The sequence below is a fragment of the Coregonus lavaretus genome (assembly GCF_964263955.1).
Source record: "Coregonus lavaretus genome assembly, chromosome: 37".
In the NCBI taxonomy this organism is placed as follows: Eukaryota; Metazoa; Chordata; class Actinopteri; order Salmoniformes; family Salmonidae; genus Coregonus; species Coregonus lavaretus.
In genome coordinates, this window is record NC_140024.1 from 24909913 (window position 1) to 24934025 (window position 24113).

The following is a 24113-nucleotide window of genomic DNA, read 5'->3' on the forward strand; positions in this document are numbered from 1 at the left end:
TAACTGTAAGTTGCTCTGGATAAGAGCTTCTGTTACATGACTCAAATATAATAGTACGAGTGTTCCAGCCCGATTCGGGGTTTGGACCCCCAATTATGCACCACATGTACAATTCCAACAGAGTGCAGCATAGACACTGGCAGTGTAACTGACCCATCCCAGGCAGTTTCCTGTCCGTGTGTCCATATGTCTGTGTTTTGCGTCGTCACTATGTGGTCATGCTAGAAAAGACGGAAGTGCATCACTTTCGAACCTTCAACCTTTCCCATAACCTTATCCCTAACCATAACCTTTTAATTTAAACTAATAGCAACTAACTCATGGATATTGATGACAGTGACATGGTTGTCCCTTGTGGCATGGCCATCTAGTGACTGCTGAGAGGGTTGGTCTATGAGTAGAAGGTGAGGACGCTCTTGTGGTTGCCTCTGATCAATATGGTGGGAGGGAGGTTCTTGGTGAGGATGTCCAACCAGGCCATGTAGAGGTGGTCAGAGACTGAGCCTAGACGGGCGATAGGCATACTCCTGCAAAGTGGGAAATACAGTATTAAACCTAAGTTGTCTAAACAGCTGGATGTTAGCAGCAGGGTCACCACTATATGGCCGTGGGTGTCTCAGGGATATGCAAAACAAATAACAGGCATTTCACACATGCGTCTAATACACAGTTGAAACAGGACAGATATAAGCACCAACCAAATTATTATTATTATTATTATTATTATTGTTATATACCTCAGTTAGCTTCATAGTTCTCTGACGGCATTGGACTATCATATTTATAAAAAATTTACAGAGAGATTGATAGATGATGATAAGGCTCTTGTTGGTATCTCTTATAATTAGGGCCTAGAGTTTTTCCTGAACACATGGTGACTTGACCAGGAAAAACTCTACAGTATACTGTACTTACACTATGATGAGGTTGGCAGCTCGGGAGTTCTCCTGCAGTAGTTCATTCAGCCTGACCTGGAGGTTGGTCTGGAGGGGAGAGGACACAGTGGTGGTGGGTCACATGGTTGGTATGACAACCAACGACTAAAGGCTACAGTGAAAACACAGCTGTCTACTTCTGTTGCTACTGCATCATGGGACTGTTGGATTCTATCATCCAGATGAATACATTAAATTGAACTACAAGAAGATAAAGTTGAGCACAGTGCTTGACTTGGACTGAAATAGGTTCTGGTACTCATTTTGGGTGCCGGTACTGTTTATATTTAGGTGCAGGTGCTCCAAAAATACTTTTGAGCTAATATTCTATAAGTGGAAAAAAAGTTAAAGAAGTGGAACATTTGAGGTGCTGGTACTCAGCTCCGGTAAGCTCCTGCCTAAGTCAAGCACTGATTGAGCATGTTCATTCATGTTGTACTGCAATGAGCACAGTATGTGGTTGATAATCAGTAGAAGTTATTGGTCCTGGTCTCTGTGGTGAGCACTGAGCAGTGGTCTGTATCTACAAGTCTCTGTGGTGAGCACTGAACAGTGGTCTGTCTCTACTAGTCTCTGTGGTGAGCACTGAGCAGTGGTCTGTCTCTACTAGTCTCTGTGGTGAGCACTGAGCAGTGGTCTGTCTCTACTAGTCTCTGTGGTGAGCACTGAGCAGTGGTCTGTCTCTACAAGTCTCTGTGGTGAGCAGTCACTGGTCTGTCTCTACAAGTCTCTGTGGTGAGCAGTCACTGGTCTGTCTCTAGACTCCACCTTTTCCTCGAAGGTGTCCAGCTCGGCGTCAGAGATCTTCCAGGGGTTGTCTTTCCTCAGAGCCTCGGCCAGAGTGGTGCTCTTTGACCCCTCGTGAAGACGGAACGGCTCGATCATGTCCTCAAACATCTTCCAGCTGGGGGACGAACACAGACAGCAGTTAGCAGGATTAATCAGGTATTAATCACTGATACTTTGACTTCAGATATCAGGAATATTATGTCTTACTTGTGCATGTTATCATTCATCTTGGCACCCAGAACTAAATCGGCTACTCTGTCACCAGAGATGGACCAGTTTGAAGCTGGGGATGATTAGCCATGATAAATTCATTCATGTGAGTTGTATTTTCTTGTGTAAATACTGAATGAGACAAAGTTGTGCGTCTGTTTTTATATTGTCATTAACTGTCTCACTATAATAGAGCCTTTATCCTTTTCCTGACTGGTGTTGCTTTGGGCTGACTGCTGATCACATCCCTGACGTGTGGTTGGTCAGCCGGGAGTGAGCTCACGGCTACAGAATGGAATGTCTGGAATCTCTCCCGCCACAGCATGTGAGCGACAGTGTGTGTGTGTGTGTGTGTGAGCAATCACATCTCCCCAGGGTTGTCTCTCTGTGTGTGTGCGTGTATATATTACCTGCTAGTGTTGGGGTTTTGGGTGATGTCATCGATGACGTGGATGTCTGCATATTTGATCCTGAACTTCTCCAGCAGAGACTTCATCCTATAAACACAGACACACATAGTCACACACTGATCACCACTGATATGCACTGCTATATAACATGTCTTATTTCCAAAGATGTGCTTGTTCAGCCAGTCTGTTTCTGCTCTCTTGCCAACTCCTTATGAAATTGAAATGTTTGGCATAACAATGGCAGCAATGGAGTAGTGACGAGTACAAACAGATCTGGGACCAGGCTGGTGGTTGTTGATGATTAGACTGTATTTGTGTGTATTGGGTATAGGTTGTGAAATTGTTAGATATTACTTGTTAGATATTACTGCACTGTCGGAGCTAGAAGCACAAGCATTTTCTACACCCGCAATAACATCTGCTAAACACGTGTATGTGACAAATAAAATTGATTTGATTTACAGATCTCCCTCTATTCATAAATGATTGAAATTGATCATACATACTCGTGTTTGTCCTGCTCGGTGCGTCCCTGCTGGCCAGCGATGAAGATCCTCATCTTACAGTCCTTGAACTTCTTACGGGTGGTCAGAATGTAGGGCAGCAGTAGGGTTAGACCTGAGAGTGAGTGGGAGGGAGGGATGGAGGGAGGGAGAGGGAGGGAGGGAGAGAGTATACATTGAATTGAGAGAGAGACAGACAGACAAAAAGTTAGACAGAGAGACAGACAGACAGACAGACAGAAAGTCAGACAGCGAGAGAGTGGTATATAATGAAGAGTGTGATATAGACATGCTGTGGTATATAATGTGTCACTTCCTATGTTTTTATCCCATTTTTAATTTATTATTATGATGTTTTCATTATTTTTGATAAACATCTTTGTAAAGCACATTGAATTGCTTTGATGTATGAATTGTGCTATATAAATAAACTTGCTTGCTATAAAGAAAGGTCCCCTACCTCCGTCATCAAACATCCACCAAACGTCGATGGTTCCTTTGCCCTGTTTCCTCTGGAACTGAGTGCTGGTGGACACCAGCCTTTCATTCACCACCACTGCTTGGGGAGACTGCGGGGTCTTCACGGATGCTGGGGGAGGGGGGGGAGAAAATAAAAGAGAAAAACATTAACAATGTGTTTAATAATACAGGAATAGTAATGTACAACCAGGTACGCTCAGCTCTCTCTCTCTTTCACTCTCACTCTCACTCTCACTCTCACTCTGTCTGTCTGTGTGTGTCTGTCTGTTAGAAACAGAACCCAGTGTGACAGGGAGATGGAGAGGCTGTCAGGTTGTGATTTCTGTAACAACAGTAGGTCTAAATGTTCCACATCTGAAGAACTGTACTCTTTGTTCCAGAGGCCAATGACAGTGAGTGTGTTATTGGATTACACCTTTAAAGAGAACAGCTGATTAGATTGTATTGTGATTGTGACAGGATGGTTCTCTCTGAGCAGAAAACAAAACAGTTTCCTGAAATAGATGTTGGTTTCATTTGTTAGATGAATGAACTCTTTGGTCTGATGGCAGAAAACTATTTTGGGGCTTTTAGAACACTGCGTGTGTGTGTGTGCGTGTGTGTGTGATCTGGTACCTCTCGAAGTGAGGCCTTGTGTAGATAACTTCCGTGACTTCCTGAAGATGGATTTCCCCTTATTCTCCTCAGCCAGCTCTTCTTTCTCCAGATCCTTCTGCTCCTGGGCCTCTCTCTCCATCTCCTCTGTGGGGCGGTAGAGAGACACGTTACAACAGGGTACTAATCATTAGTGCACACCGTAGCCATAGCAAAGTGTTTTGCAATGGAAAAAGATAAATTAAGTTTAGGTAGTCCCTCATTGTTTCAGTCCATTTTCTCCAGTTTTGTCCCTAGTGAATATGACCCATCTCCCTCACATTAGCCCACTGTTTCCCAACCCTCTCCTGGGGGTCCACCACACAGTCCACATGTTTGTTCTAACCCTGCACTAACACATCCATCAACTAATCACCAAGCCCTGGAGTGGTTGAATAAGGTGTGTTAGTGCTAGGCTGGAACTAAAGCCTGCACACTCTGTATCTCTCCAGAACAGGAGTGACAATTAGATTAGTGGGTTGTGTCTCAAATGGCACCCTATTCCCTATATAGTGCACTACCTTTGACCAGGGCCCATAGCCCTGCAGTGGCTCTGTTGATAACAGCTTATTCAGTAGATGTTATTGCTAGGAGCTGATTAGATACAACCTTCATCTACTGCCTCTGATCTATGAACCAAAGAGCTCACCTTATCAACTTTATCAATGTTGTCAATGTTATCAATAGTCATTGTATGATTGGGGTTGTTATATGAAACCAGCCACACAACAAACCATGAGTATCCTGACTGCTTCTGTTTCATACAGTGGTGTGTGTGTGTGTGTACTCACCTTGAGCCTTTATGATATGTGAGATGTCCAGTCCCTGGTTCATCCTTAGTACCACGGTTCCGTACTCAAAGTCAAATGCATCGCTAAAAACACACACCCGGCACAGAACACACACTTTAATAACACTCAGTTAGCACTAATCTTGGCTTATTTTGTGAGTGTGTCTGCACTTGTGTGTACACTGAGTATACCAAACATTAGGAACACTTTCCAAACATTGAATTGCACGTTGGCTGGATGTCCTTTGGGTGGTGGACCATTCTTGATACACATGGGAAACTGTTGAGCGTTAAAAACCCAGCAGCGTTGCAGTTCTTGACACAAACCGGTGCGCCTGGCACCTACTACCATACCCTGTTCAAAGGCACTTAAATATTTTGTCTTGCCCATTCACACTCTGAATGGCACACATACACAATCCATGTATCAATTCTTTCAAGGCTTAAAAATAATTCTTTAACCTGTCTCCTCCCCTTCATCTACACTGATTGAAGTGGATTTAACAGGTGACATCAATAAGGGATCATAGCTTTCACCTGGATTCACCTGGTCAGTCTATGTCATGGAAAGAGCAGGTGTTCCACTCAGTGTGTGAGTGTGACTTACTGCAGTACTCCTACATAGCTCTGTACGTCGGCTGTGTCTGCTGTCCTCCAGTCCTTCTTGAAGCCCATCATCAGAATGTTGGGTTTCAGACGACCCAGACCTGAAGCCTAGGACAGAGAGGGACAACAGGTTATAGCAGACACTTGCATTCAAGCAGACCTGGGTCAAAAACATGGAAAATACTTATAGCTTTTCTGCCTGGTACAATAAAACCAATGGAATAATCTCCAAACTGCAAACTCCACCCACCCTGCATGCTGGTCAACTTAAATCAAGGTCACATTTGGAAGTATTTTACATATGTAATGTATTTGTCCCCAAGACCGCATCCTACTCAGAAAGGTGTGAAACCTTCTTCCCAAAAATTAAGTGTTTCCACTTTCCAGCAATCACAGTCTTTTAATAATGAAAGTAACATTCCAAAACACAGAAGTTAAGAATAGCCTAGTAAACAATACTATAAAGTGCTTAGTTTTACAGCCTGATCAACCTCCCTGATCTCTGAAGAGGTATTTGTCTGCAGGATCTCATTCACCATTGTGTTAATCACTGATAGACTACAGCTCTCTTTAATCTGGCTTCTCTTTTAAAACTAGCGCTCCTCCGGACCACCCAGACCACGCTGCACGGTCTTATCTCTGTTCCATGTGATAAAGACAACCATAACTGGACCATAACTCTGTCTTCTCCCTGCCTCATTAACTAATACATCATACCAGTTCTGGCTGGGCTGAAGGGAGGAAAGCTGTATAAAAACAGTGTAAAACTAGTCAAGACTAGTCTACGCCGCTTCGCTGCCAGACTGTTCTTGTTTCTTATGCTTTAGCACTAAGTCTCATCTCAGCTAGCATAGCCTGGTGTGGCATAAATGTGGAAATTGAGTAACTTTCAGCCCAACATTTTAGACAACCAACCCAACCTGTTCTGTAGTCTAGTTAACTTTGAACCACTTTGAACCATGACTTGGTAACTGCTGAATAGTGATATTATATAGAAAACAGTTTTGACCATTAGGCCTGATATCTCCATAAATGTATTTATTGTACTCATGTAAGAGGCAATAATATAAGCACAATAGAAAACCTTCCTATCATAATGGAGGTGTTATCTATTACAGATGACTAGTCCATGTGTAGGTTCCTGCAGTAGTCATTAGCTACCACAGAGTCGTACCCCATGTGTACCCCATATATGTGTATCGGAGACAATTCTACGTTGAAATGTGTATCTATTAGAGGTGATTATATGTCCAGGTAGTAGATGTGGAGCTGTACCTGCAGGAGGTTCTCAGTTCCCTGTCTGAAGGAGTCACAGGCCACGGCAGCGTAGAAGGCTTTCCTCTTCTTCTTATTCAGCCACATCTGGTTCTTCTCCATTCCAGCGTTCACATCTGTCAATGTCTCTGTTCTGGGGCCCTGGGGAGGGATAGGAGGGGGATATTATATTATATCATAGTGCTGTGTGTGTGTGTGTGCATGTGCATATGTGTGTGTGAAGGATGAAGAACTTGGTGACTTTGAAATAAAATGTCTGTCCTCTTACCACAAAGACTTCACATGTGAGACAGAGTCCATAGTTCTTAGTGAAGCAATGAGCCAGGTCCAGGAGGGCTGGTCTGTTCTTAGGTGCTCCTGTCAGCACTATACACTGAGGTCTGAGGAAGGGGGATAGCAGTCAGTTAGTTAGCTAAATCCCATTATGATTAGTCTTGTTAACATTCTACACTTTCACGTTAGAATGCAGAGCAGTTTAAGAATATGGTTTTGTGTTCACAGTATTGTCTCTGTCCCCTTCTTTTAATTTCACCTCTAACCTCACACAGAGTTAGTCAGCGCGGTAAACAATGCCATCCATCAATATAGTAAGAGGTGAAATACTAGTGGCCTCTGTTGGCTCTCACCTGAAGTTCTTAATGTGGTCCTCTACTCCGGTCAGTGACAGAGCATTGTTGACCGCGCTGACAAACGTCACGGCCTGAGTGGACGAGCCCCAGTTCACGTCTGAGGACAACAGAACACACTGATGTTAACACTGCACTTAGAGATGCTATGTATGTCATATGTAGGAGCTATGTACATCTTATGTCATCCCTATGTACTCATTCCTTTATCACAGTATTACTTTAGCCCAGCACCGGTATTCTCAAATCACCCTGCTTTTCTTCTCCAGTATGTAGGCCTCCATCCCATGTCATAATGTACACTGGTTCATACTGTATGTATTCTAATGTCAGCTTGATGCAAATCAATGTCTGTGTCTCACTTGGCTTCTTGACGGTGACGTAGATATAGAGGAAGATCTCGATTGCGTAGGTGAGGAGAGCAGCCCACCAGTTGATGACAAACATCACACCACAGCAGAGCACCGCTCCAAACAGAGACAGCCACATGTTGTAGTACCTGTATGCTGGCCTCCAGCCTACACAGGGGAGATATCACAGGAGACAACAGTGAGGGAGGGAGGGAGGGAGGGAGGGAGTGAGGGAATGAGTGAGTGAGGGAATGAGTGAGTGAGGGAATTAGTGAGTGACTGAGTGACTGAGTGACTGAGTGACTGAGTGTACCTGGGGACTTAGCATATGAAGCGTGGAAGCAGGAGAAGTTAATGAGGGCGTACGATGCCAGAAAGAAGTTTGAGATGATGGGAGCGATGACATTCAGATCGCCTACACACAGGGAGAGAGAGACACACAACAGAGATGTTGTTTGTTTGTGACATTTCCAATATTAAACTCAGTGGCGACTGTGGTTTATCTTAAATGTCTTGCGTGTCCAGTGTGTGTAGTGACTTTACTCACCGATGATTATGAAGGCGACAGCGATGATGAAGGTGAGAACGTAGCCTCTGATTGGCTCGTTGTTCTTGCCGTGTCCCTTGGCGAAGAACTTCAATGCCGCGTAGATGTTGTCTTTACACAGAGCCTGAGAGGAGGAGGAAGAGGAAGAGGGGAGGGAGGGAATGAGAAGGGGAGGAGGAGCAGGAAGAGAAGGGTGGATGAAGAGGAGGAGGAGGAGGAAGAGGGGAGGAGGGAGGAGTGGGAGTTACCTGATTGTAACATAGTTTGACAATTGTTGTCATCTGGCTAGAAGAAACATGAAGAAGAGAATCACGGATTACAAGGTGGGGCTCTATTTCACTCATCATAGACCTCGTATTAGTACCTGGAACCCTCAGAGCTGATGAATGAGGACCAAGTGACCAGACAGGTGACAGACAGTAGTAGTGTGACTGACCTGGAAGACTTTGGGTGCGCTGACGAGGGAGGCGAGGGCGGAGGAGAGGGTGGCAGAGAAGGTTCCTGCTGTGATGAGAGGACCGAACCCTGACACCATTGTCATCACCTGGGGGAGGAAGAGACACAGGGGTCTGTTTAGTTTCACCGTACTGTGTGTGTGTATTGTTGCTGTGTGGTTATTTTGTTGTGCGTTGTAATGAGTGTTGCATTTTTGTGTTGTTGAACTGAATGTGTAACTGTGTTGTTGGATTGTTGTTACATTGTTGTTGTTGTTGTTGTACCTGGAAGTTGTTCATGGAGCCAAACTTGCAGCCGTTGACATCACAGGAGGAGAAGTCCCATCCCTGCTCACAGGCGGCGGCGTTGGTACCGTTACATAGCATGCCCATCCCTGCGGCAATGGTGTTGTTGATGTTTCCTGTTGCATCACGCACCACCGTTGCAGCTGACCAATTAGAAAACAGAACAGACACAACACTTAGGGAGGGTCGTGTGTGTGTGTGTGTGTGTGTGTGTGTGTGTGTGTGTGTGTGTGTGTGTGTGTGTGTGTGTGTGTGTGTGTGTGTGTGTGTGTGTGTGTGTGTGTGTGTGTGTGTGTGTGTGTGTGTGTGTGTGTGTGTGTGTGTGTGTGTGTGTGTGTGTGTGTGTGTGTGTGTGTGTGTGTGTGTGAGTGCAGTCCTTACAGACACAGAGGGCGACTCCCAGGTATGTGACTCCAGTGATGAGGATGGCCAGCAGGGTTCCTTTAGGGAGAGCAGCCTGGGGATCCTGCAGAAGAACCAGAGATAACACCATCATTAACAACAGCAGAAGTGATAGCTGGAGGAAACAGCTGTACGGATATAACGTGGTTTGGGTCTATGGGATCATTATTCTTTGCTGTTTAAAGTGAAGGTGTCTGTTCACAGACAATAAGGAGTAGTAAAGTATTTATTTATTTCTCTCTTTTTCGCCATCCACCTCTCTCTCTCTCTCTCTGTCTCTCAATTTCAATTCAATTCAATTCAATTTAAGGGCTTTATTGGCATGGGAAACGTGTGTTAACATTGCCAAAGCAAGTGAAGTAGATAGTAAACAAAAGTCTCTCTCTCTCTCTCTCTCTCTCTCTCTCTCTCTCTCTCTCTCTCTCTCTCTCTCTCTGTCTCTCTCTCTCTCTCTCTCTCTCTCTCTCTCTCTCTCTCTCTCTCTCTCTCTCTCTCTCTCTCTCTCTCTCTCTCTCTCTCTCTCTCTCTCTCTCTCTCTCGCTCCCCTTCACGTTCTCTTTCCTCTCCAGTGTTGGGAATGCTACTCTGAAAATATAATTTTGTTTACCAAGCTGCCAATTACTTCACACAGGAAGAAGTTGAGCTACAGTAAAGCTACCCTAAAGAGAAATATACAGTAGTTTATAAAGCTACCCTAAAGAGAAATATACAGTAGTTTATAAAGCTACCCTAAAGAGAAATAAAGCTACTTTGAAAAAGCAGTTCACTACATCAAAACTGCTTTGTGAAAATGATTATATCTAAATCTGAAATATCATATAATACAAAGTTCAGAAACATGACTACAAGAACACATCACTCTGGAGTCGGATGTTAACAGTGAACTGAGATCTGTGTGGTCAGACAGAGGAAAATAGGGGGTCATTTGTGAAATTGACCTTCAGGTCTCCAGAGATGTTAGCACCAGCCAGGATACCCGTGGCAGCAGGGAAGAAGATGGCGAACACAGAGAAGAACGTCTCTCCGTCTCGGAAGTCCGGCGGGAAGTTCTCCATAAATACTTTGACTGTGCGGGAGAGAGAGAAGAGAATAGATGTGAGTGAGAATGGTGACTATGTGTCAAACTGGTGATTCTGTCTGTGTGTGTCATTTGACAGAGTATAGAAAAGTACATTAGCTCCTCCTGACCATGTGACCTGAGCAGGACACACTCAGGGCTCTACTCATGAAACTAATATAGCTTGATTATAAATGTAATGTGAGCATTATAAAGGTTATGTATTTGATTAATTCCTCCATCAATGTGAAGGAAACCTCTGTTGTTGCCTCACCGTCATAGTTAAAGAATCCTTTGGACTTCTTGTCGGTGGAGGCTGGGATGACGGTTCCTACGAAGACGTTGGCGATGGCTATCAGGAGGATGATCAGCAAACCGACCTGGGCCTGAAGAGACAGGACATCAACAGGTTAGGCTGGGTTACAAAGCTTCCCTATGAAACTAGAGGACAGTTACAAGGTCACACCATTCCTCTCCAAGAGCTGAAGAGGAGAAACTGACTGTGATACGGACTGAACTCATACACATCTCAGCTACAGTCAATATCAGACATGGAATTGAAAGATGTCAAGTTGATATCAGTTGATGAATTTTCTGTTGGAAACATGGGGATTTGAACCATGTGTGGATCTGTCTCTAGTTGTACAGTGTAGCGTAGTGTTGAGTAGCATAATGTAGTGTGTATGTGTAGTGTATTATATAATGTGGCGTAGTATAGCGTAGCGTAGTGTTGAGTAGCATAATGTAGTGTGTATGTGTAGTGTAGTGTATTATATAATGTAGTATAATGTAGTGTAGCGTAGTGTATTATAATGTAGCTTAGTATAATGTAGTGTATTATATAATTTATCGTAGTATAATGTAGTGTAGCGTAGTATAATGTAGTGTAGTGTATTATATAATGTAGTGTATTGTAGTGTATTATAATGTAGCGTAGTATAGTGTAGTATAATGTAGTGTAGTCTAGTGTAGTATAATGTAGTGTAGCATAGTATAATGTAGTGTAGCGTAGTATAATGTAGTGTAGCGTAGCGTAGCGTAGTGTATTATAATGTAGCATAGTATAATGTAGTGTAGCGTAGTATAATGTAGCGTAGTATAATGTAGTGTAGTGTAGTGTAGTGTATTATAATGTAGCGTAGTGTAGCGGAGTATAATGTAGTGTAGCATAGTATAATGTAGTGGAGCGTAGTGTATTATAATGTAGCGTAGTGTATTATAATGGAGCGTAGTGTATTATAAGGTAGCGTAGTGACACTACTACGGTAGTGTAGCGTAGTATAATGTAGCGTAGTGTAGTTTATTATAATGTAACATAGTGTATTATAATGTAGCGTAGTAGAATGTAGTGTAGCGTAGTAGAATGTAGTGTAGCGTAGTAGAATGTAGTGTAGCGTAGTGTAGCGTAGTGTATTATAATGTAGAGTAGTGTATTATAATGTAGCATAGTATAATGTAGTGTAGCGTAGCGTAGTATAATGTAGCGTAGTATAATGTAGTGTAGTGTATTATAATGTAACATAGTGTATTATAATGTAGCGTAGTGTAGCGGAGTATAATGTAGTGTAGCATAGTATAATGTAGCGTAGCGTAATGTATTATAATGTAGCATAGTGTATTATAATGTAGCGTAGTGAATTATAAGTTAGGGTAGTGTACCGTATTATAATGTAGTGTAATGTAGTGTAGTGTATTGTAATGTAACGTAACGTAACTTAGTGTATTATAATGTAGCGTAGTGTAGTATAATGTAGCGTAGTAGAATGTAGTGTAGTGTAATGTAATGTAACGTAACGTAACGTAGTGTATTATAATGTAGCGTAGTGTAGTGTAGTATAATGTAGTGTAGCGTAGTAGAATGTAGTGTAGTGTAATGTAATGTAGTGAAGTGTAGTCTAGTGTAGTATAATGTAATGTAGCGTAGAGTAGTATAATGTAGTGTAGCGTAGTATAATGTAGTGTAGCATAACGTAGTGTAGTATCTCACCTTGGCCTCCCACTCCATCCCGGCCACTGAGATCCCCAGTAGCAGTACCACCGAGATACAGCCGATGATCCTGATGTCATTCAGCTCATCTATCATGATGGCATCGTTCTCCTGTAGAGGAGAGGGAAGGAGAGAGGGGGAGAGAGAGATGCACAGGGAGAGGTAGAGAGAGAGGGGGGAGAGTGAGAGAGGGACCACAGTCAGTGATCTGACACACACACACACACAAACACACAAACACACACACAGATGTTAATTACCTTGAGTAGGTCCACCACAGTCTCTGCGAAGCCCACCACGTACATCGCCACAGCAACAGCGTTAGCGAAGGCGAAGATGAGACCGATGGAACCGCCAAATTCTGGTCCCAGACTACGGGATATCAGGTAGTATGCCCCTCCTGGAAACCAATCAATCAGTCAGTCAATCAGTCAGTCAATCAATCAGTCAATCAATCAGTCAATCAATCAATCAGTCAGTCAGTCAATCAATCAGTCATTGTTCATTCCTATACCTGTACATACAGTAGACACACAGAGCAGGAAGGGAGCGGGGCTAATAACATTTTGACCATTGCCTGGTCCTCCTTAGAAAAGGAGTGATGTCACAGTAGATAATTCATGATCACATTAGTAATCTATTGATTTCATGATTTCATGTCAGGTCAGAGTGTTTCATAAAACACTGTCTGTGTTAGAAGTTGACATCTGTGGGTGTGGCCTGTAACCTAGTGAAGTCATTGAGAACAAATGATATTTTACAGTAATGATCGTGCATCCTCCTGTAACCTCAGAGCTCTCCATGTTCTTTCTAACATTGTCTCATGTTGATGATGCGTTGGTTGACTCACCTCCTCGTACCACTCCATTGGTGCAGATAGCAGACATAGAGAGACCTGTGACGGTGGTCACCACACAGCTCAGAGCAATGACCACAATGCCCAGACCTAAAACACACAATACCAGTTCATCCAACTCACTCCTGCTCTGGCCAGTTACATTCTGTCTACATGTGATAGCCTACAATGTTTTGCAAAGTTTGAATTTCACACTGAAATGTCTTTATTTTCTTCTTAAAGAAGGTCCTCCAGCAATTTTGGAAATTTGACTGTTGAAAAGTGATATAAATACAGTAAAGTACACATACTAAAGGGTGAAAATATATGTTTTGAGCAAAATAGTGTTTTTTAGACACAACTGCAAATTTCAAGGAGTAGGGCATTCAAGGAGTTGGTCTGATGGGGATTTGTGATGCCATCGGCCTCCTCCCTTGCTGGAGGAACAATACAGGAGCATTAGAGAACAGAGGAGGAAAGGCCAACCCCCACTTGTGCCATGTCATGAGGATACCTGGACCACCTATTGAGATGTGCCTTTTGTTAAGTAAATCAGGTGATAAATGAGCTAAGTCGGAAACTGGAGTAGGACTTTAAGAACCTGAGTGTAATGGAGTGTAGAGTGTTATGTTTTAGTCACACTGTGCTGGTTCTGAAATAATCCACCACCTCCTCTTTCTAACACCTGACCACACCTCCTGTCCCCTCCAGTCACCTCTAACACCTTGAGAAACACAGTGAAGCCTTCGATGCGTCTCAAATGGTCTATTCTCAGGACTAATGGTGCTATAGGCCTGCAGGCTGTAAGTCCCAGCAGGCTGTTTACTCTGATATCTGTCATGGTCTCTATCTGCACTGCAGCCCGCTATCTGAAAGACATTAGTTATGCTCCATAAAGAGGGCCTCGACCCTGATACACACAAACAGACACGCACACACACACAGATGGACGCACATACACATACACACAAACACACAAACACACACACACACACATACACACACCTGGTACATTCAAACTACTTCCTTTGCTTTGACCTCAGAGTGAAGGACACTGGGAGCGCTGACTGGTTGACTGGCCCTCTTTTTGTGGTGTACATATTTTTGCATGTCTACACTCTCAGAAACAAAGAGTCCAACAAAGAATGTCCCTGTAGGGCAGTGGTATTCAAACTTTTTCAGCGGGGACCCAATTGTTTCCACCAGAATTTCTGGGGACCCCATTTTTCCCCCAATAATTTATTGCGACCCCACCCCACATCTAAAGACACAACCTTAAAATCTTCAATTCATTGCATTTTCATCTCTTATCAAAATGAAAAGAAACCAATAAATACATTTTCTCAATAAAAATAAAACGTTTGTATATTGTCTCATATACAGTAATAATCTGTACTCTTCATCTTTGTATCTTTTATTTTGTTAACATTTTTGCGACCCCACTGCAGTTACCCCATCGCGACCCCGCCTTTGACTACCACTGCTGTAGGGGAGTATTGGGGAACCCTCTGAATTGTTTCCCCATTTAAGATCAGGTAGAGCTATTTCTGGTTCCAAATACCACCCTTTAATAGGTTCTATTTGGAACCCAGGTAATTTTTTGGAACCTGGTTCTATTTGGAAACCAAAAGGGTTCCATCTGACCTGAAAAGGGAGCCTATTTTCAGGGGGTTGTCCTACAGGGACAAATGGTGCTTCATAGCACTCTTCTTTTCTTAGAGTGTACGTGGTGTACTTATTTTATTACTCTGTGTTGTACTTACCCCAGCCGGCCTGTCCAAACACCCAGGACAGACGGATGAACAGCATCACACCCCAGATGTTCAACATACATCTCACCTGGAGAGGTGGAAAGACAAGAGGACAGAGAGGAGGAAAGAGGAGAGAGAGAGAGGAGGAGAGAGAGAGAGGAGGAGAGAGAGAGAGGAGGAGAGAGAGGAGGAGAGAGACAGGAGGAGAGACAGGAGGAGAGAGACAGGAGGAGAGAGACAGGAGGAGAGAGAGAGGAGGAGAGAGACAGGAGGAGAGAGAGAGGAGAGAGACAGGAGGAGAGAGTTGAGAGAGAGGAGGAGAGAGAGAGGAGAGGAGAGAGATAGGAGGTGAGAACGGAGGTTAGGTTAGGTAGAGACTGGGGTTAGGTCTGAATTACACACAGGGCAGGATTACAATCCAGTTGTCACAAAATACACTATCTGAATCTCTTTGTCCTTGTCTCTTCGCTTCCAGACATATCATAGTTAGGTTAGATAGAGACTGGGTTATGACACAATGACAATCTGAATCTCTTTGTCGCTGTGTCTGTGTCTGAGGCTGTCTTTCCAGACAGATCATGTGACCTGTCAGGGTATCACTGAGGTATGCAGGTTAACTAATTGATCCTGGGTTGTGATATACAGTAGAAGAGGTTCCCATAACCTGACCACACAGACCAGGACTCCCCATTCACCCTGCTCGATATCCAGCCACACTCTCTAAGACTCCATTCCTACTCACCAGGATCCCATTAGGACAGTCCCCATAACCAACTGCCCTCACCAGGATCCCATTAGGACAGGCCAGTCCCCATAACCAACTGCCCTCACCAGGATCCCATTAGGACAGGCCAGTTCCCATAACCAACTGCCCTCACCAGGATCCCATTAGGACAGGCCAGTCCCCATAACCAACTGCCCTCACCAGGATCCCATTAGGACAGGCCAGTCCCCATAACCAACTGCCCTCACCAGGATCCCATTAGGACAGGCCAGTCCCCATAACCAACTGCCCTCACCAGGATCCCATTAGGACAGGCCAGTCCCCATAACCAACTGCCCTCACCAGGATCACATTAGGACAGGCCAGTTCCCATAACCAACTGCCCTCACCAGGATCACATTAGGACAGGCCAGTTCCCATAACCAACTGCCCTCACCAGGATCCCATTAGGACAGGCCAGTCCCCATAACCAACTGCCCTCACCAGGATACCATTAGGACAGGCCAGTCCCCATAACCAACTGCCCTCACCAGGATCCCATTAGGACAGGCCAGTCCCCATAACCAACTGCCCTCACCAGGATCCCATTAGGACAGGCCAGCCCCCGAACCAACTGCCCTCACCAGGATCCCATTAGGACAGGCCAGTCCCCATAACCAACTGCCCTCACCAGGATCCCATTAGGACAGGCTAGTTCCCATAACCAACTGCCCTCACCAGGATCCCATTAGGACAGGCCAGTCCCCATAACCAACTGCCCTCACCAGGATCCCATTAGGACAGGCCAGTCCCCATAACCAACTGCCCTCACCAGGATCCCATTAGGACAGGCCAGTCCCCATAACCAACTGCCCTCACCAGGATCCCATTAGGACAGGCCAGTCCCCATAACCAACTGCCCTCACCAGGATCCCATTAGGACAGGCCAGTTCCCATAACCAACTGCCCTCACCAGGATCCCATTAGGACAGGCCAGTTCCCATAACCAACTGCCCTCACCAGGATCCCATTAGGACAGTCCCCATAACCAACTGCCCTCACCAGGATCCCATTAGGACAGGCCAGTCCCCATAACCAACTGCCCTCACCAGGATCCCATTAGGACAGTCCCCATAACCAACTGCCCTCACCAGGATCCCATTAGGACAGGCCAGTTCCCATAACCATCTGCCCTCACCAGGATCCCATTAGGACAGGCCAGTTCCCATAACCAACTGCCCTCACCAGGATCCCATTAGGACAGGCCAGTCCCCATAACCAACTGCCCTCACCAGGATCCCATTAGGACAGGCCAGTCCCCATAACCAACTGCCCTCACCAGGATCCCATTTATATCCCATTTAGCCAGCCCCACAACCTGAATCCAGACAACTCCAACCACACATAGCATGATCCCATAACCCAACCCCACTCCCCCGTTAACCAGCTCTATAACCAATCCTCACTCACACTTACAGTGACCCATCCACCCTCAACATAACCCCTATAACCATACATTATAACCCGGCCCTACTCCCCAGGACCCTCCAGGCCCTGCCCCAATATAACCCTTCTCTACTCCCCAGGAACCTCCAGGCCCTGCCCCAATATAACCCTTCTCTACTCCCCAGGACCCTCCAGGCCCTGCCCCAATATAACCCTTCTCTACTCCCCAGGACCCTCCTAGCCCTGCCCCAATATAACCCTTCTCTACTCCCCAGGACCCTCCTAGCCCTGCCCCAATATAACCCATCTCTACTCCCCAGGACCCTCCTAACCCTGTCCAATATAACCCATCTCTACTCCCCAGGACCCTCCTAACCCTGTCCAATATAACCCATCTCTACTCCCCAGGACCCTCCTAACCCTGTCCAATATAACCCATCTCTACTCCCCAGGACCCTCCTAACCCTGTCCAATATAACCCATCTCTACTCCCCAGGACCCTCCTAACCCTGTCCAATATAACCCATCTCTACTCCCCAGGACCCTCCTAGCCCTGCCTCAATATAACCCATCTCTACTCCCCAGGACCCTCCTAACCCTGTCCAATATAACCCATCTCTACTCCGCAGGACCCTCCTAGCCCTGCCTCAATATAACCCATCTCTACTCCCCAGGAACCTCCAAGCCCTGCCCCAATATAACCCTTCTCTACTCCCCAGGACCCTCCTAACCCTGCCCATAACCTAGCTCCACTCTCCAGGACCCTCCTAACCCTGCCCCATTATAACCCATCTCTATTCCCCAGGACCCTCCTAACCCTGCCCCAATACAATGCATCTCTATTCCGCAGGACCCTCCTAACCCTGCCCAATGTAACTGATCTCTACTAACCAGGACTCCCTTTATCCAGCCGAACCTCACGGCTCCTCCTTTGTTGTCCAGAGGAATGACAGACTCCACGTCGTCCGACGGCGTCCCGTCGCTCCCCTCGCCGTCCTCCATCGTGTTCGTCACCGAGATCCTTCCTTTCTAGAGAGAGAAAGAGGAGAGGAAAAGACTTGTCAGGGGTAAATATCACTCCAATCTACCTAGAGGAAGAGAGGTAGAGAAAGAATAAGGCTGGTAGAGGAAGAAGGAATGTGTTGAAATGGCCGTAGGTCATCTTATTCAACTTCAGAGGAAGTTTAGATTAGTTTTGTCTTTAGGGAATCAGAGAGAGTTGGCAGTGCAGTAACTTTATGTTAGAATTCTGGGCCTCCTGTTGGATAGGTAAGTCTATGAGGTCAGAACACTGTTGAAATGTTCTCTTTCTAAATCAATCAAACAAGAGACGCGTTGTTCTTGTTCATGAGTGTGAGAGAGAGAGAGAGAGAGAGAGAGAGAGTCGTGCAGTTTGATTCTGATGAAGATGAATACATTATTATGCTGTGTGCTTGTCCTTGAAGACTGCACTCAGAGAGAGAGAGAGAGAGAGAGAGAGAGAGAGAGAGAGAGACGAGAGAGATATATAGAGAGAGAGAGAGAGAGAGAGAGAGAGAGAGAGAGAGAGAGAGAGAGAGAGAGAGAGAGAGAGAGAGAGAGAGAGAGAGAGAGAGAGAGAGAGAGAACAGGACAGACCCAATTTAAACTTTTTGTAAGACAAATATGAAGTGTTTAAAGGACGTATGAGTACCAAACTCTGAAATGAGATGCTCCGATCTCTGTCTGGTGTAGGGCGTGGCTGTCAGACAGGTATAACATACTGTCTGTCACCCAAAGGTGTAAAAAATCAATAAAACACTTTAGCCTGTCAGTATGTCAACCATTGTGTAGATCTATTCTTATCTCTGTCTTTGACGACTGTTCAGTCCCGGTGTTGGTAGGAGGTTTATAGGGTGTGAAATATGGTTGAACTGCGGTTAATGAAAGTGGCAGGAATGTTTCTAGTTAGATGAATGATTAAAGGACTATAAACTCAATTTATCTCTCTCTCCCCTCTCCTCTCTCTTTTCTCATTATCTTATCTTCCTATCTGAGACTATAAAACATTTTCTTCTCTCCAGAGAGTTCATGTTGTTCTCTTTCAGTACACAGGAGGACTATAAATGGAATGAGTTGACCCATTCAAGGCCAACCCACTTGACACACCACGTCATTTCAACGTGGATAATTGGGTAATATTTGGTTGAGACGTTGATCAATGAGATTACAACCTATATTCACCCACTAAAAAAGAGAGCCAAAAGTTAGTTGAATTTCCAATGTGTTATCACTATGCTTTCAACCATCTAAATGTACAACCATATTCCAATGAAAAAACAATGTCTGATTTTTGGTTTAGTTGTCACCCAAATGTATATCACTGTGCTTTCAACCATTTAAAGGCACAGCAAAAGTTCAAATGGGAATACAATGTCAGATATTTTGTTTATTTATACAACAGATTAATGTGTTACTTATCACTGTCCTTCATCTAATAGCAGAACCAAATTACCTGGATTGCACTTGAGTTTTACATTAAAAGTACATGGTGCAATGATCAATGCTGTTCGAGATTCTGGGCAGATTATTACCGCAATTCTGAAGATCTCCACAGACCTGCAATTACATTTACATTTTAGTCATTTAGCAGACGCTCTTATCCAGAGCGACTTACAGTTAGTGAATACATATATATTTTTTATACTGGCCCCCCGTGGGAATCGAACCCACAACCCTGGCGTTGCAAACACCATGCTCTATCAAATGAGCTACATCCCTGCCAGCCATTCCCTCCCCTACACGACGCTGGGCCAATTGTGCACCGCCCATGAGTCTCCCGGTTGCGGCCGGCTGCGACAGAGCCTGGATTCGAACCAGGATCTCTAGTGGCTCAGTTAGCACTGCGATGCAGTGCCTTAGACCACTGCGCCACTCAGGAGTAGTCAATGACCTATGCATGCTATCTTGAACATGCACGGTTTATATGATGATCAAAGAAGACATTTATAGTTACAGTAACCTCAAACTGGGACCATGGATGTGTTGCTCATTTTAAGGGTGAATGTTCCATTAGTTTGGAAGAAAGCCTTAACTTTAGGCTATTTACTATATTACAAAAGTAATATTGAATTGTGTTTGGTTGACAAGGCAACCAAATATTAATATTTAAAGGAGATGTATTTACTGCTTGGATAGTTCCATCTGAGCAACTGACTTAATTCCATTCTTTAACTTTTATTTTTGGTTGAGTTGGAGACGTGGATCAAACATATCATTTGTAAACTTGTCGTCAAGTTAATAGGCTATTTATTGTATTTCAAAAGTGATTCTGAATTGTGTTTGGTTGTCAACGCAACCAAATATCAACATTTGAAGGAGATTTATCTTCTGCTTGGATTCATCCATCTGTGCCACTGATTTAAAGTCAAATGAAACTTTAAATGCACTTTAAATAAAGTTGAATTTGATTTAGTCCTATTGTTTAACGTAGATTTTTGATTGAGATGGAGACATTTATTTATCCAACAATTATTAATTTGAAAACAAACTGGAATTAAACCCATACTAAATCAGTGGCACAGATGGAACTATCCAAGCAGAAGATACATTTCCTTAAAGTGTTGATATTTGGTTGCGTTGACAACCAAACACAATTCAATATCACTAAATATAATTACATTTGAAATCATCCAGAGCTTGAAACCATATTGTCTATTTTTTGTTAAATCCTGGGTTGAATTGAAACAATAGCTATTGATGACTTTGCAAATGCTATATAGTCCTAAATAGCATCATTGATGACATATGATTATTTGCTCTGTTAAACCTACCCGTTGGAATGACTTCGATAGCAACAGTAAATCTATTTAGTTTTTAAGTGGAGATCGCTCAACAATCATTCTCACGTAATCACATTGGTAATAGTCAGTGACAAATATCATAGCTAAGCAGGGCTTGGTAAAACCCTGGATGTGAGACCAAAGGGTAGCTGTAGATGAATCAGTTCTCCAGTAGGAGGTGCTGCCCAGCCTATAGTTTTTTTCTTCTTCTACTGATAGTGGATATAATGTTGAAGATCTGACCTTGTTTTAAAGGTACAAATTCAACATATTTTATACAAGGTTTGTCTATGTGGAAATTTGGTTTCCATGATGACACATAATCCTGTGGTTGAAATGTTACCCTCAAAACAGCGGTTGATGACTTTTTTCAAATCCAATGTATTTTCCACATAGATTCCACATCACAATACGTTGAGAAATTAAGTTGAAACAACATTGATTCAACCAGTTTGTGCCCAGTGGGAACTGACTTTCCCTTCTTTAGATCAGACATGACTGTTTCCCAATCACTGTTGTGACATGATATTAATCTGTGTCACACAGTCAGAGAGAGAAAGAGAAAGAGAGTGAGATAAACAGATCAACAGAGAAAAACAAAGCCATGAAAACAACATTGTAAATACAACCAATATTGATCTGTTTACTTATCTTCCCCTACTATTCGTACTACAACTATTTGCACATTGTTAAAAACACTGTACATAGCTGATAATATACCATTTGAAACGTCTTTATCCTTTTCAAACCTTTATCTGTGCAATGTTTACTGGACATCTTTTATTGTTTTTTTGTTGATGTTGTTTTTTGTTTCTTCTTACTTCTGTTTATTATTTATTTAACTTGTTTTGGCAATGTAAAAATGTTTCCCTTTCCAATAAAGCCCCTTTGAATTGAATTGAATTGAGAGACAGACAGGCCAATGTTGATGTCAAAACATGTTCTACATAAAAAATGAATGGCAATGAATGCGTTTCCATTTATTGAATTAGAATTTCAATGATCTTTCTGAATTGTCTAGATTAAAGGAGAGTTGATTCCAATTAAAATGCTGCTGACTTGGTGGAGACAGTTGTGTGATGTGTGTGCAGGGAAGGAAAAGAGATGTACGAGATATACAGATGTACAGAGACAAGTCTAAATCGGATGCAGGTGTTGTAGAGGTGTGAGTACAGGTGTGGGTGCAGGTGAGGAGGACTCCGACACACACACTGACCTTCTGGAAGACATCGTGGAGCTCCTGCAGAGACGGTCGGACCGCACGGTGACCGCTCACGCTCCCAGCGTTACGGTAGAAGTCGATGTTGGGCACGCGGTCCAGCGTGTCATGACCAAACGCACTGACCACTGACGGACGGGCGGCCCGGTGCTCTCCGTTACCATAGCCGTTACCGTTAGAGGTGGTACCACCGGAGAAAGACGTCTCCTCATAGATGGGGGGTTCGTCCCCGATCCTGTCATAGGCATCGTTCTCCATCAGACTGGCTGTAAATACAGGGTCCTCACACCTACTGGCTTATACAGGTCAAACACTACAGAAAAGGAATACTGAGGTCCTTCAGTCCTCTGGTCAGGACCTAGAGACTGTCTAAGTATCAGAAGCAATCGGCAGCTATAGGTTTAGAGTGCTGGTATTACTGACTAGTGTTGGTTCATCTGATTCTGTTTAGTTAAATCCTTGTGTAGGTCCAGAGCTGACCTATAGACCTGTCATATAGGCTGAGGTTGGCTCTGCCACCCTGGCTTTATATCCTCCTGGCCCGAATACTGGGCGCTGCCTGGGACTCAGCCATTGGCTGAACCAGCGTTCTACCAACCACTCTCAGGAACCTGTATGTCTCAGATGTCCTTGCTGCATCCTCGGGCCACAAAGCCTCTTACTAACCATTAACCAAGTAATAAATGCCTTTGATGATAAAGACCTGGAGCTCACACTGTGAAATCTAAGCAAGACTAAATATCTTATATTGAGTGATAATTCACTTAGAATTAGTGTTTTTTTGTACATTTTTACATTTCAGTCATTTAGCAGACGCTCTTATCCAGAGCGACTTGTACCAAGCTGTATTATCTAACGAGATTGTGATTATCTTATTTCAATATATTTTTGTAGATATTTTACCTTAACACAACTATTAATGTACAATATCTTGAATAGATTACTTGTAGTAAAGATGCACTATGCAGAAATCACTATGCCATTTTCTGGTTGCTTTCAATGAGAATGACAGATCTAAAACACACATTTCTATGTGAATTTGGTCAGGTCGCCCTAAAAGTTACATATTGCAGCTTTAATTCCATTTCCATAGATTAAAATAAGCTAAATGATCTGCCAATGACGCACGAAAAAAGAAGAAAAAAAAGGTTACGAGAATTGTCACTCAATATAACAAATGTAGGCTTTAGGTCACAAGGTGACCAGGAAAAAGTTTAAAGGTTAAAGTTTCTAATGATATGCCACAACACAACGACTAGGTTAGAGAGCAATGGCAATGTGACTCTTATGGTAGTTGGAGGTTATAATTGAGAAGTGTGGAGAAAGAACTTCTGCCTTATTCTCGAATGATGTAAATTGACATTGATACACTACATAACCAAAAGTATGTGGACACCTGCTCGTCAAACAACTCATTCCAAAATCATAGGCATTAATATGGAGTTGGTCCCCCCTTTGCTGCTATAACAGCCTCCACTCTTCTGGGAAGGCTTTCCACTAGATGTTGGAACATTGCTGCGGGGCCTTGCTTTCTACTCAGCAACAAGAGCATTAGTGAGGTGGGGCACTGATGTTGGGCGATTAGACCTGGCTCGCAGTCGGCATTCCAATTCATCCCAAAGGTGTTTGATGGGGTTGAGGTCAGGGCTCTGTGCAGGCCAGTCAAGTTCTTCCACACCATTCTCAACAAACCATTTCTGTATGGACCTCGCTTTGTACACAGGGGCATTGTCATGCTGAAACAGAAAAGGGCCTTCCCCAAACTGTTGCCACAAAGTTGGAAGCACAGAATCGTCTAGAATGTCATTGTTCCTTCACTTGAACAAAGGGGCCTAGCCACAGACCATTATTCCTCCTCCACCAGACGATTTTTATGCGCATCAGCCCTCGGTGGTCCCGCTCTCTGAGCTTGTGTGGCCTACCACTTCGCGGCTGAGCCGTTGTTGCTCCTAGACGTTTCCACTTCACAAGCGCTTACAGTTGACCGGGGGCAGAAATTTGCAGAAATTTGACGAACTG

General features: G+C 43.9%; 1 protein-coding gene across 1 annotated transcript; it reads right to left on the reverse strand.

Moving 5' to 3' along the window:
* Positions 1-374: 374 nt before the first annotated feature.
* On the reverse strand, positions 375-22566 carry LOC311111260 (solute carrier family 12 member 1-like). The gene is made up of 26 exons (XM_084153974.1): positions 22092-22566; positions 17967-18104; positions 14939-15014; positions 13191-13286; positions 12601-12740; positions 12341-12451; positions 10628-10739; positions 10235-10362; positions 9276-9360; positions 8874-9037; positions 8591-8698; positions 8155-8278; positions 7921-8022; positions 7620-7775; positions 7258-7357; positions 6900-7011; positions 6632-6772; positions 5358-5464; positions 4752-4834; positions 3943-4068; positions 3308-3436; positions 2851-2962; positions 2345-2431; positions 1704-1839; positions 916-983; positions 375-527 (listed from the first exon to the last, which is right to left on the reverse strand). The coding sequence occupies exons 1-26, from the start codon at positions 22350-22352 to the stop codon at positions 392-394; spliced, it is 3138 nt and encodes a 1045-aa protein (XP_084010100.1). The 5' UTR covers positions 22353-22566; the 3' UTR covers positions 375-391.
* Positions 22567-24113: the final 1547 nt, after the last annotated feature.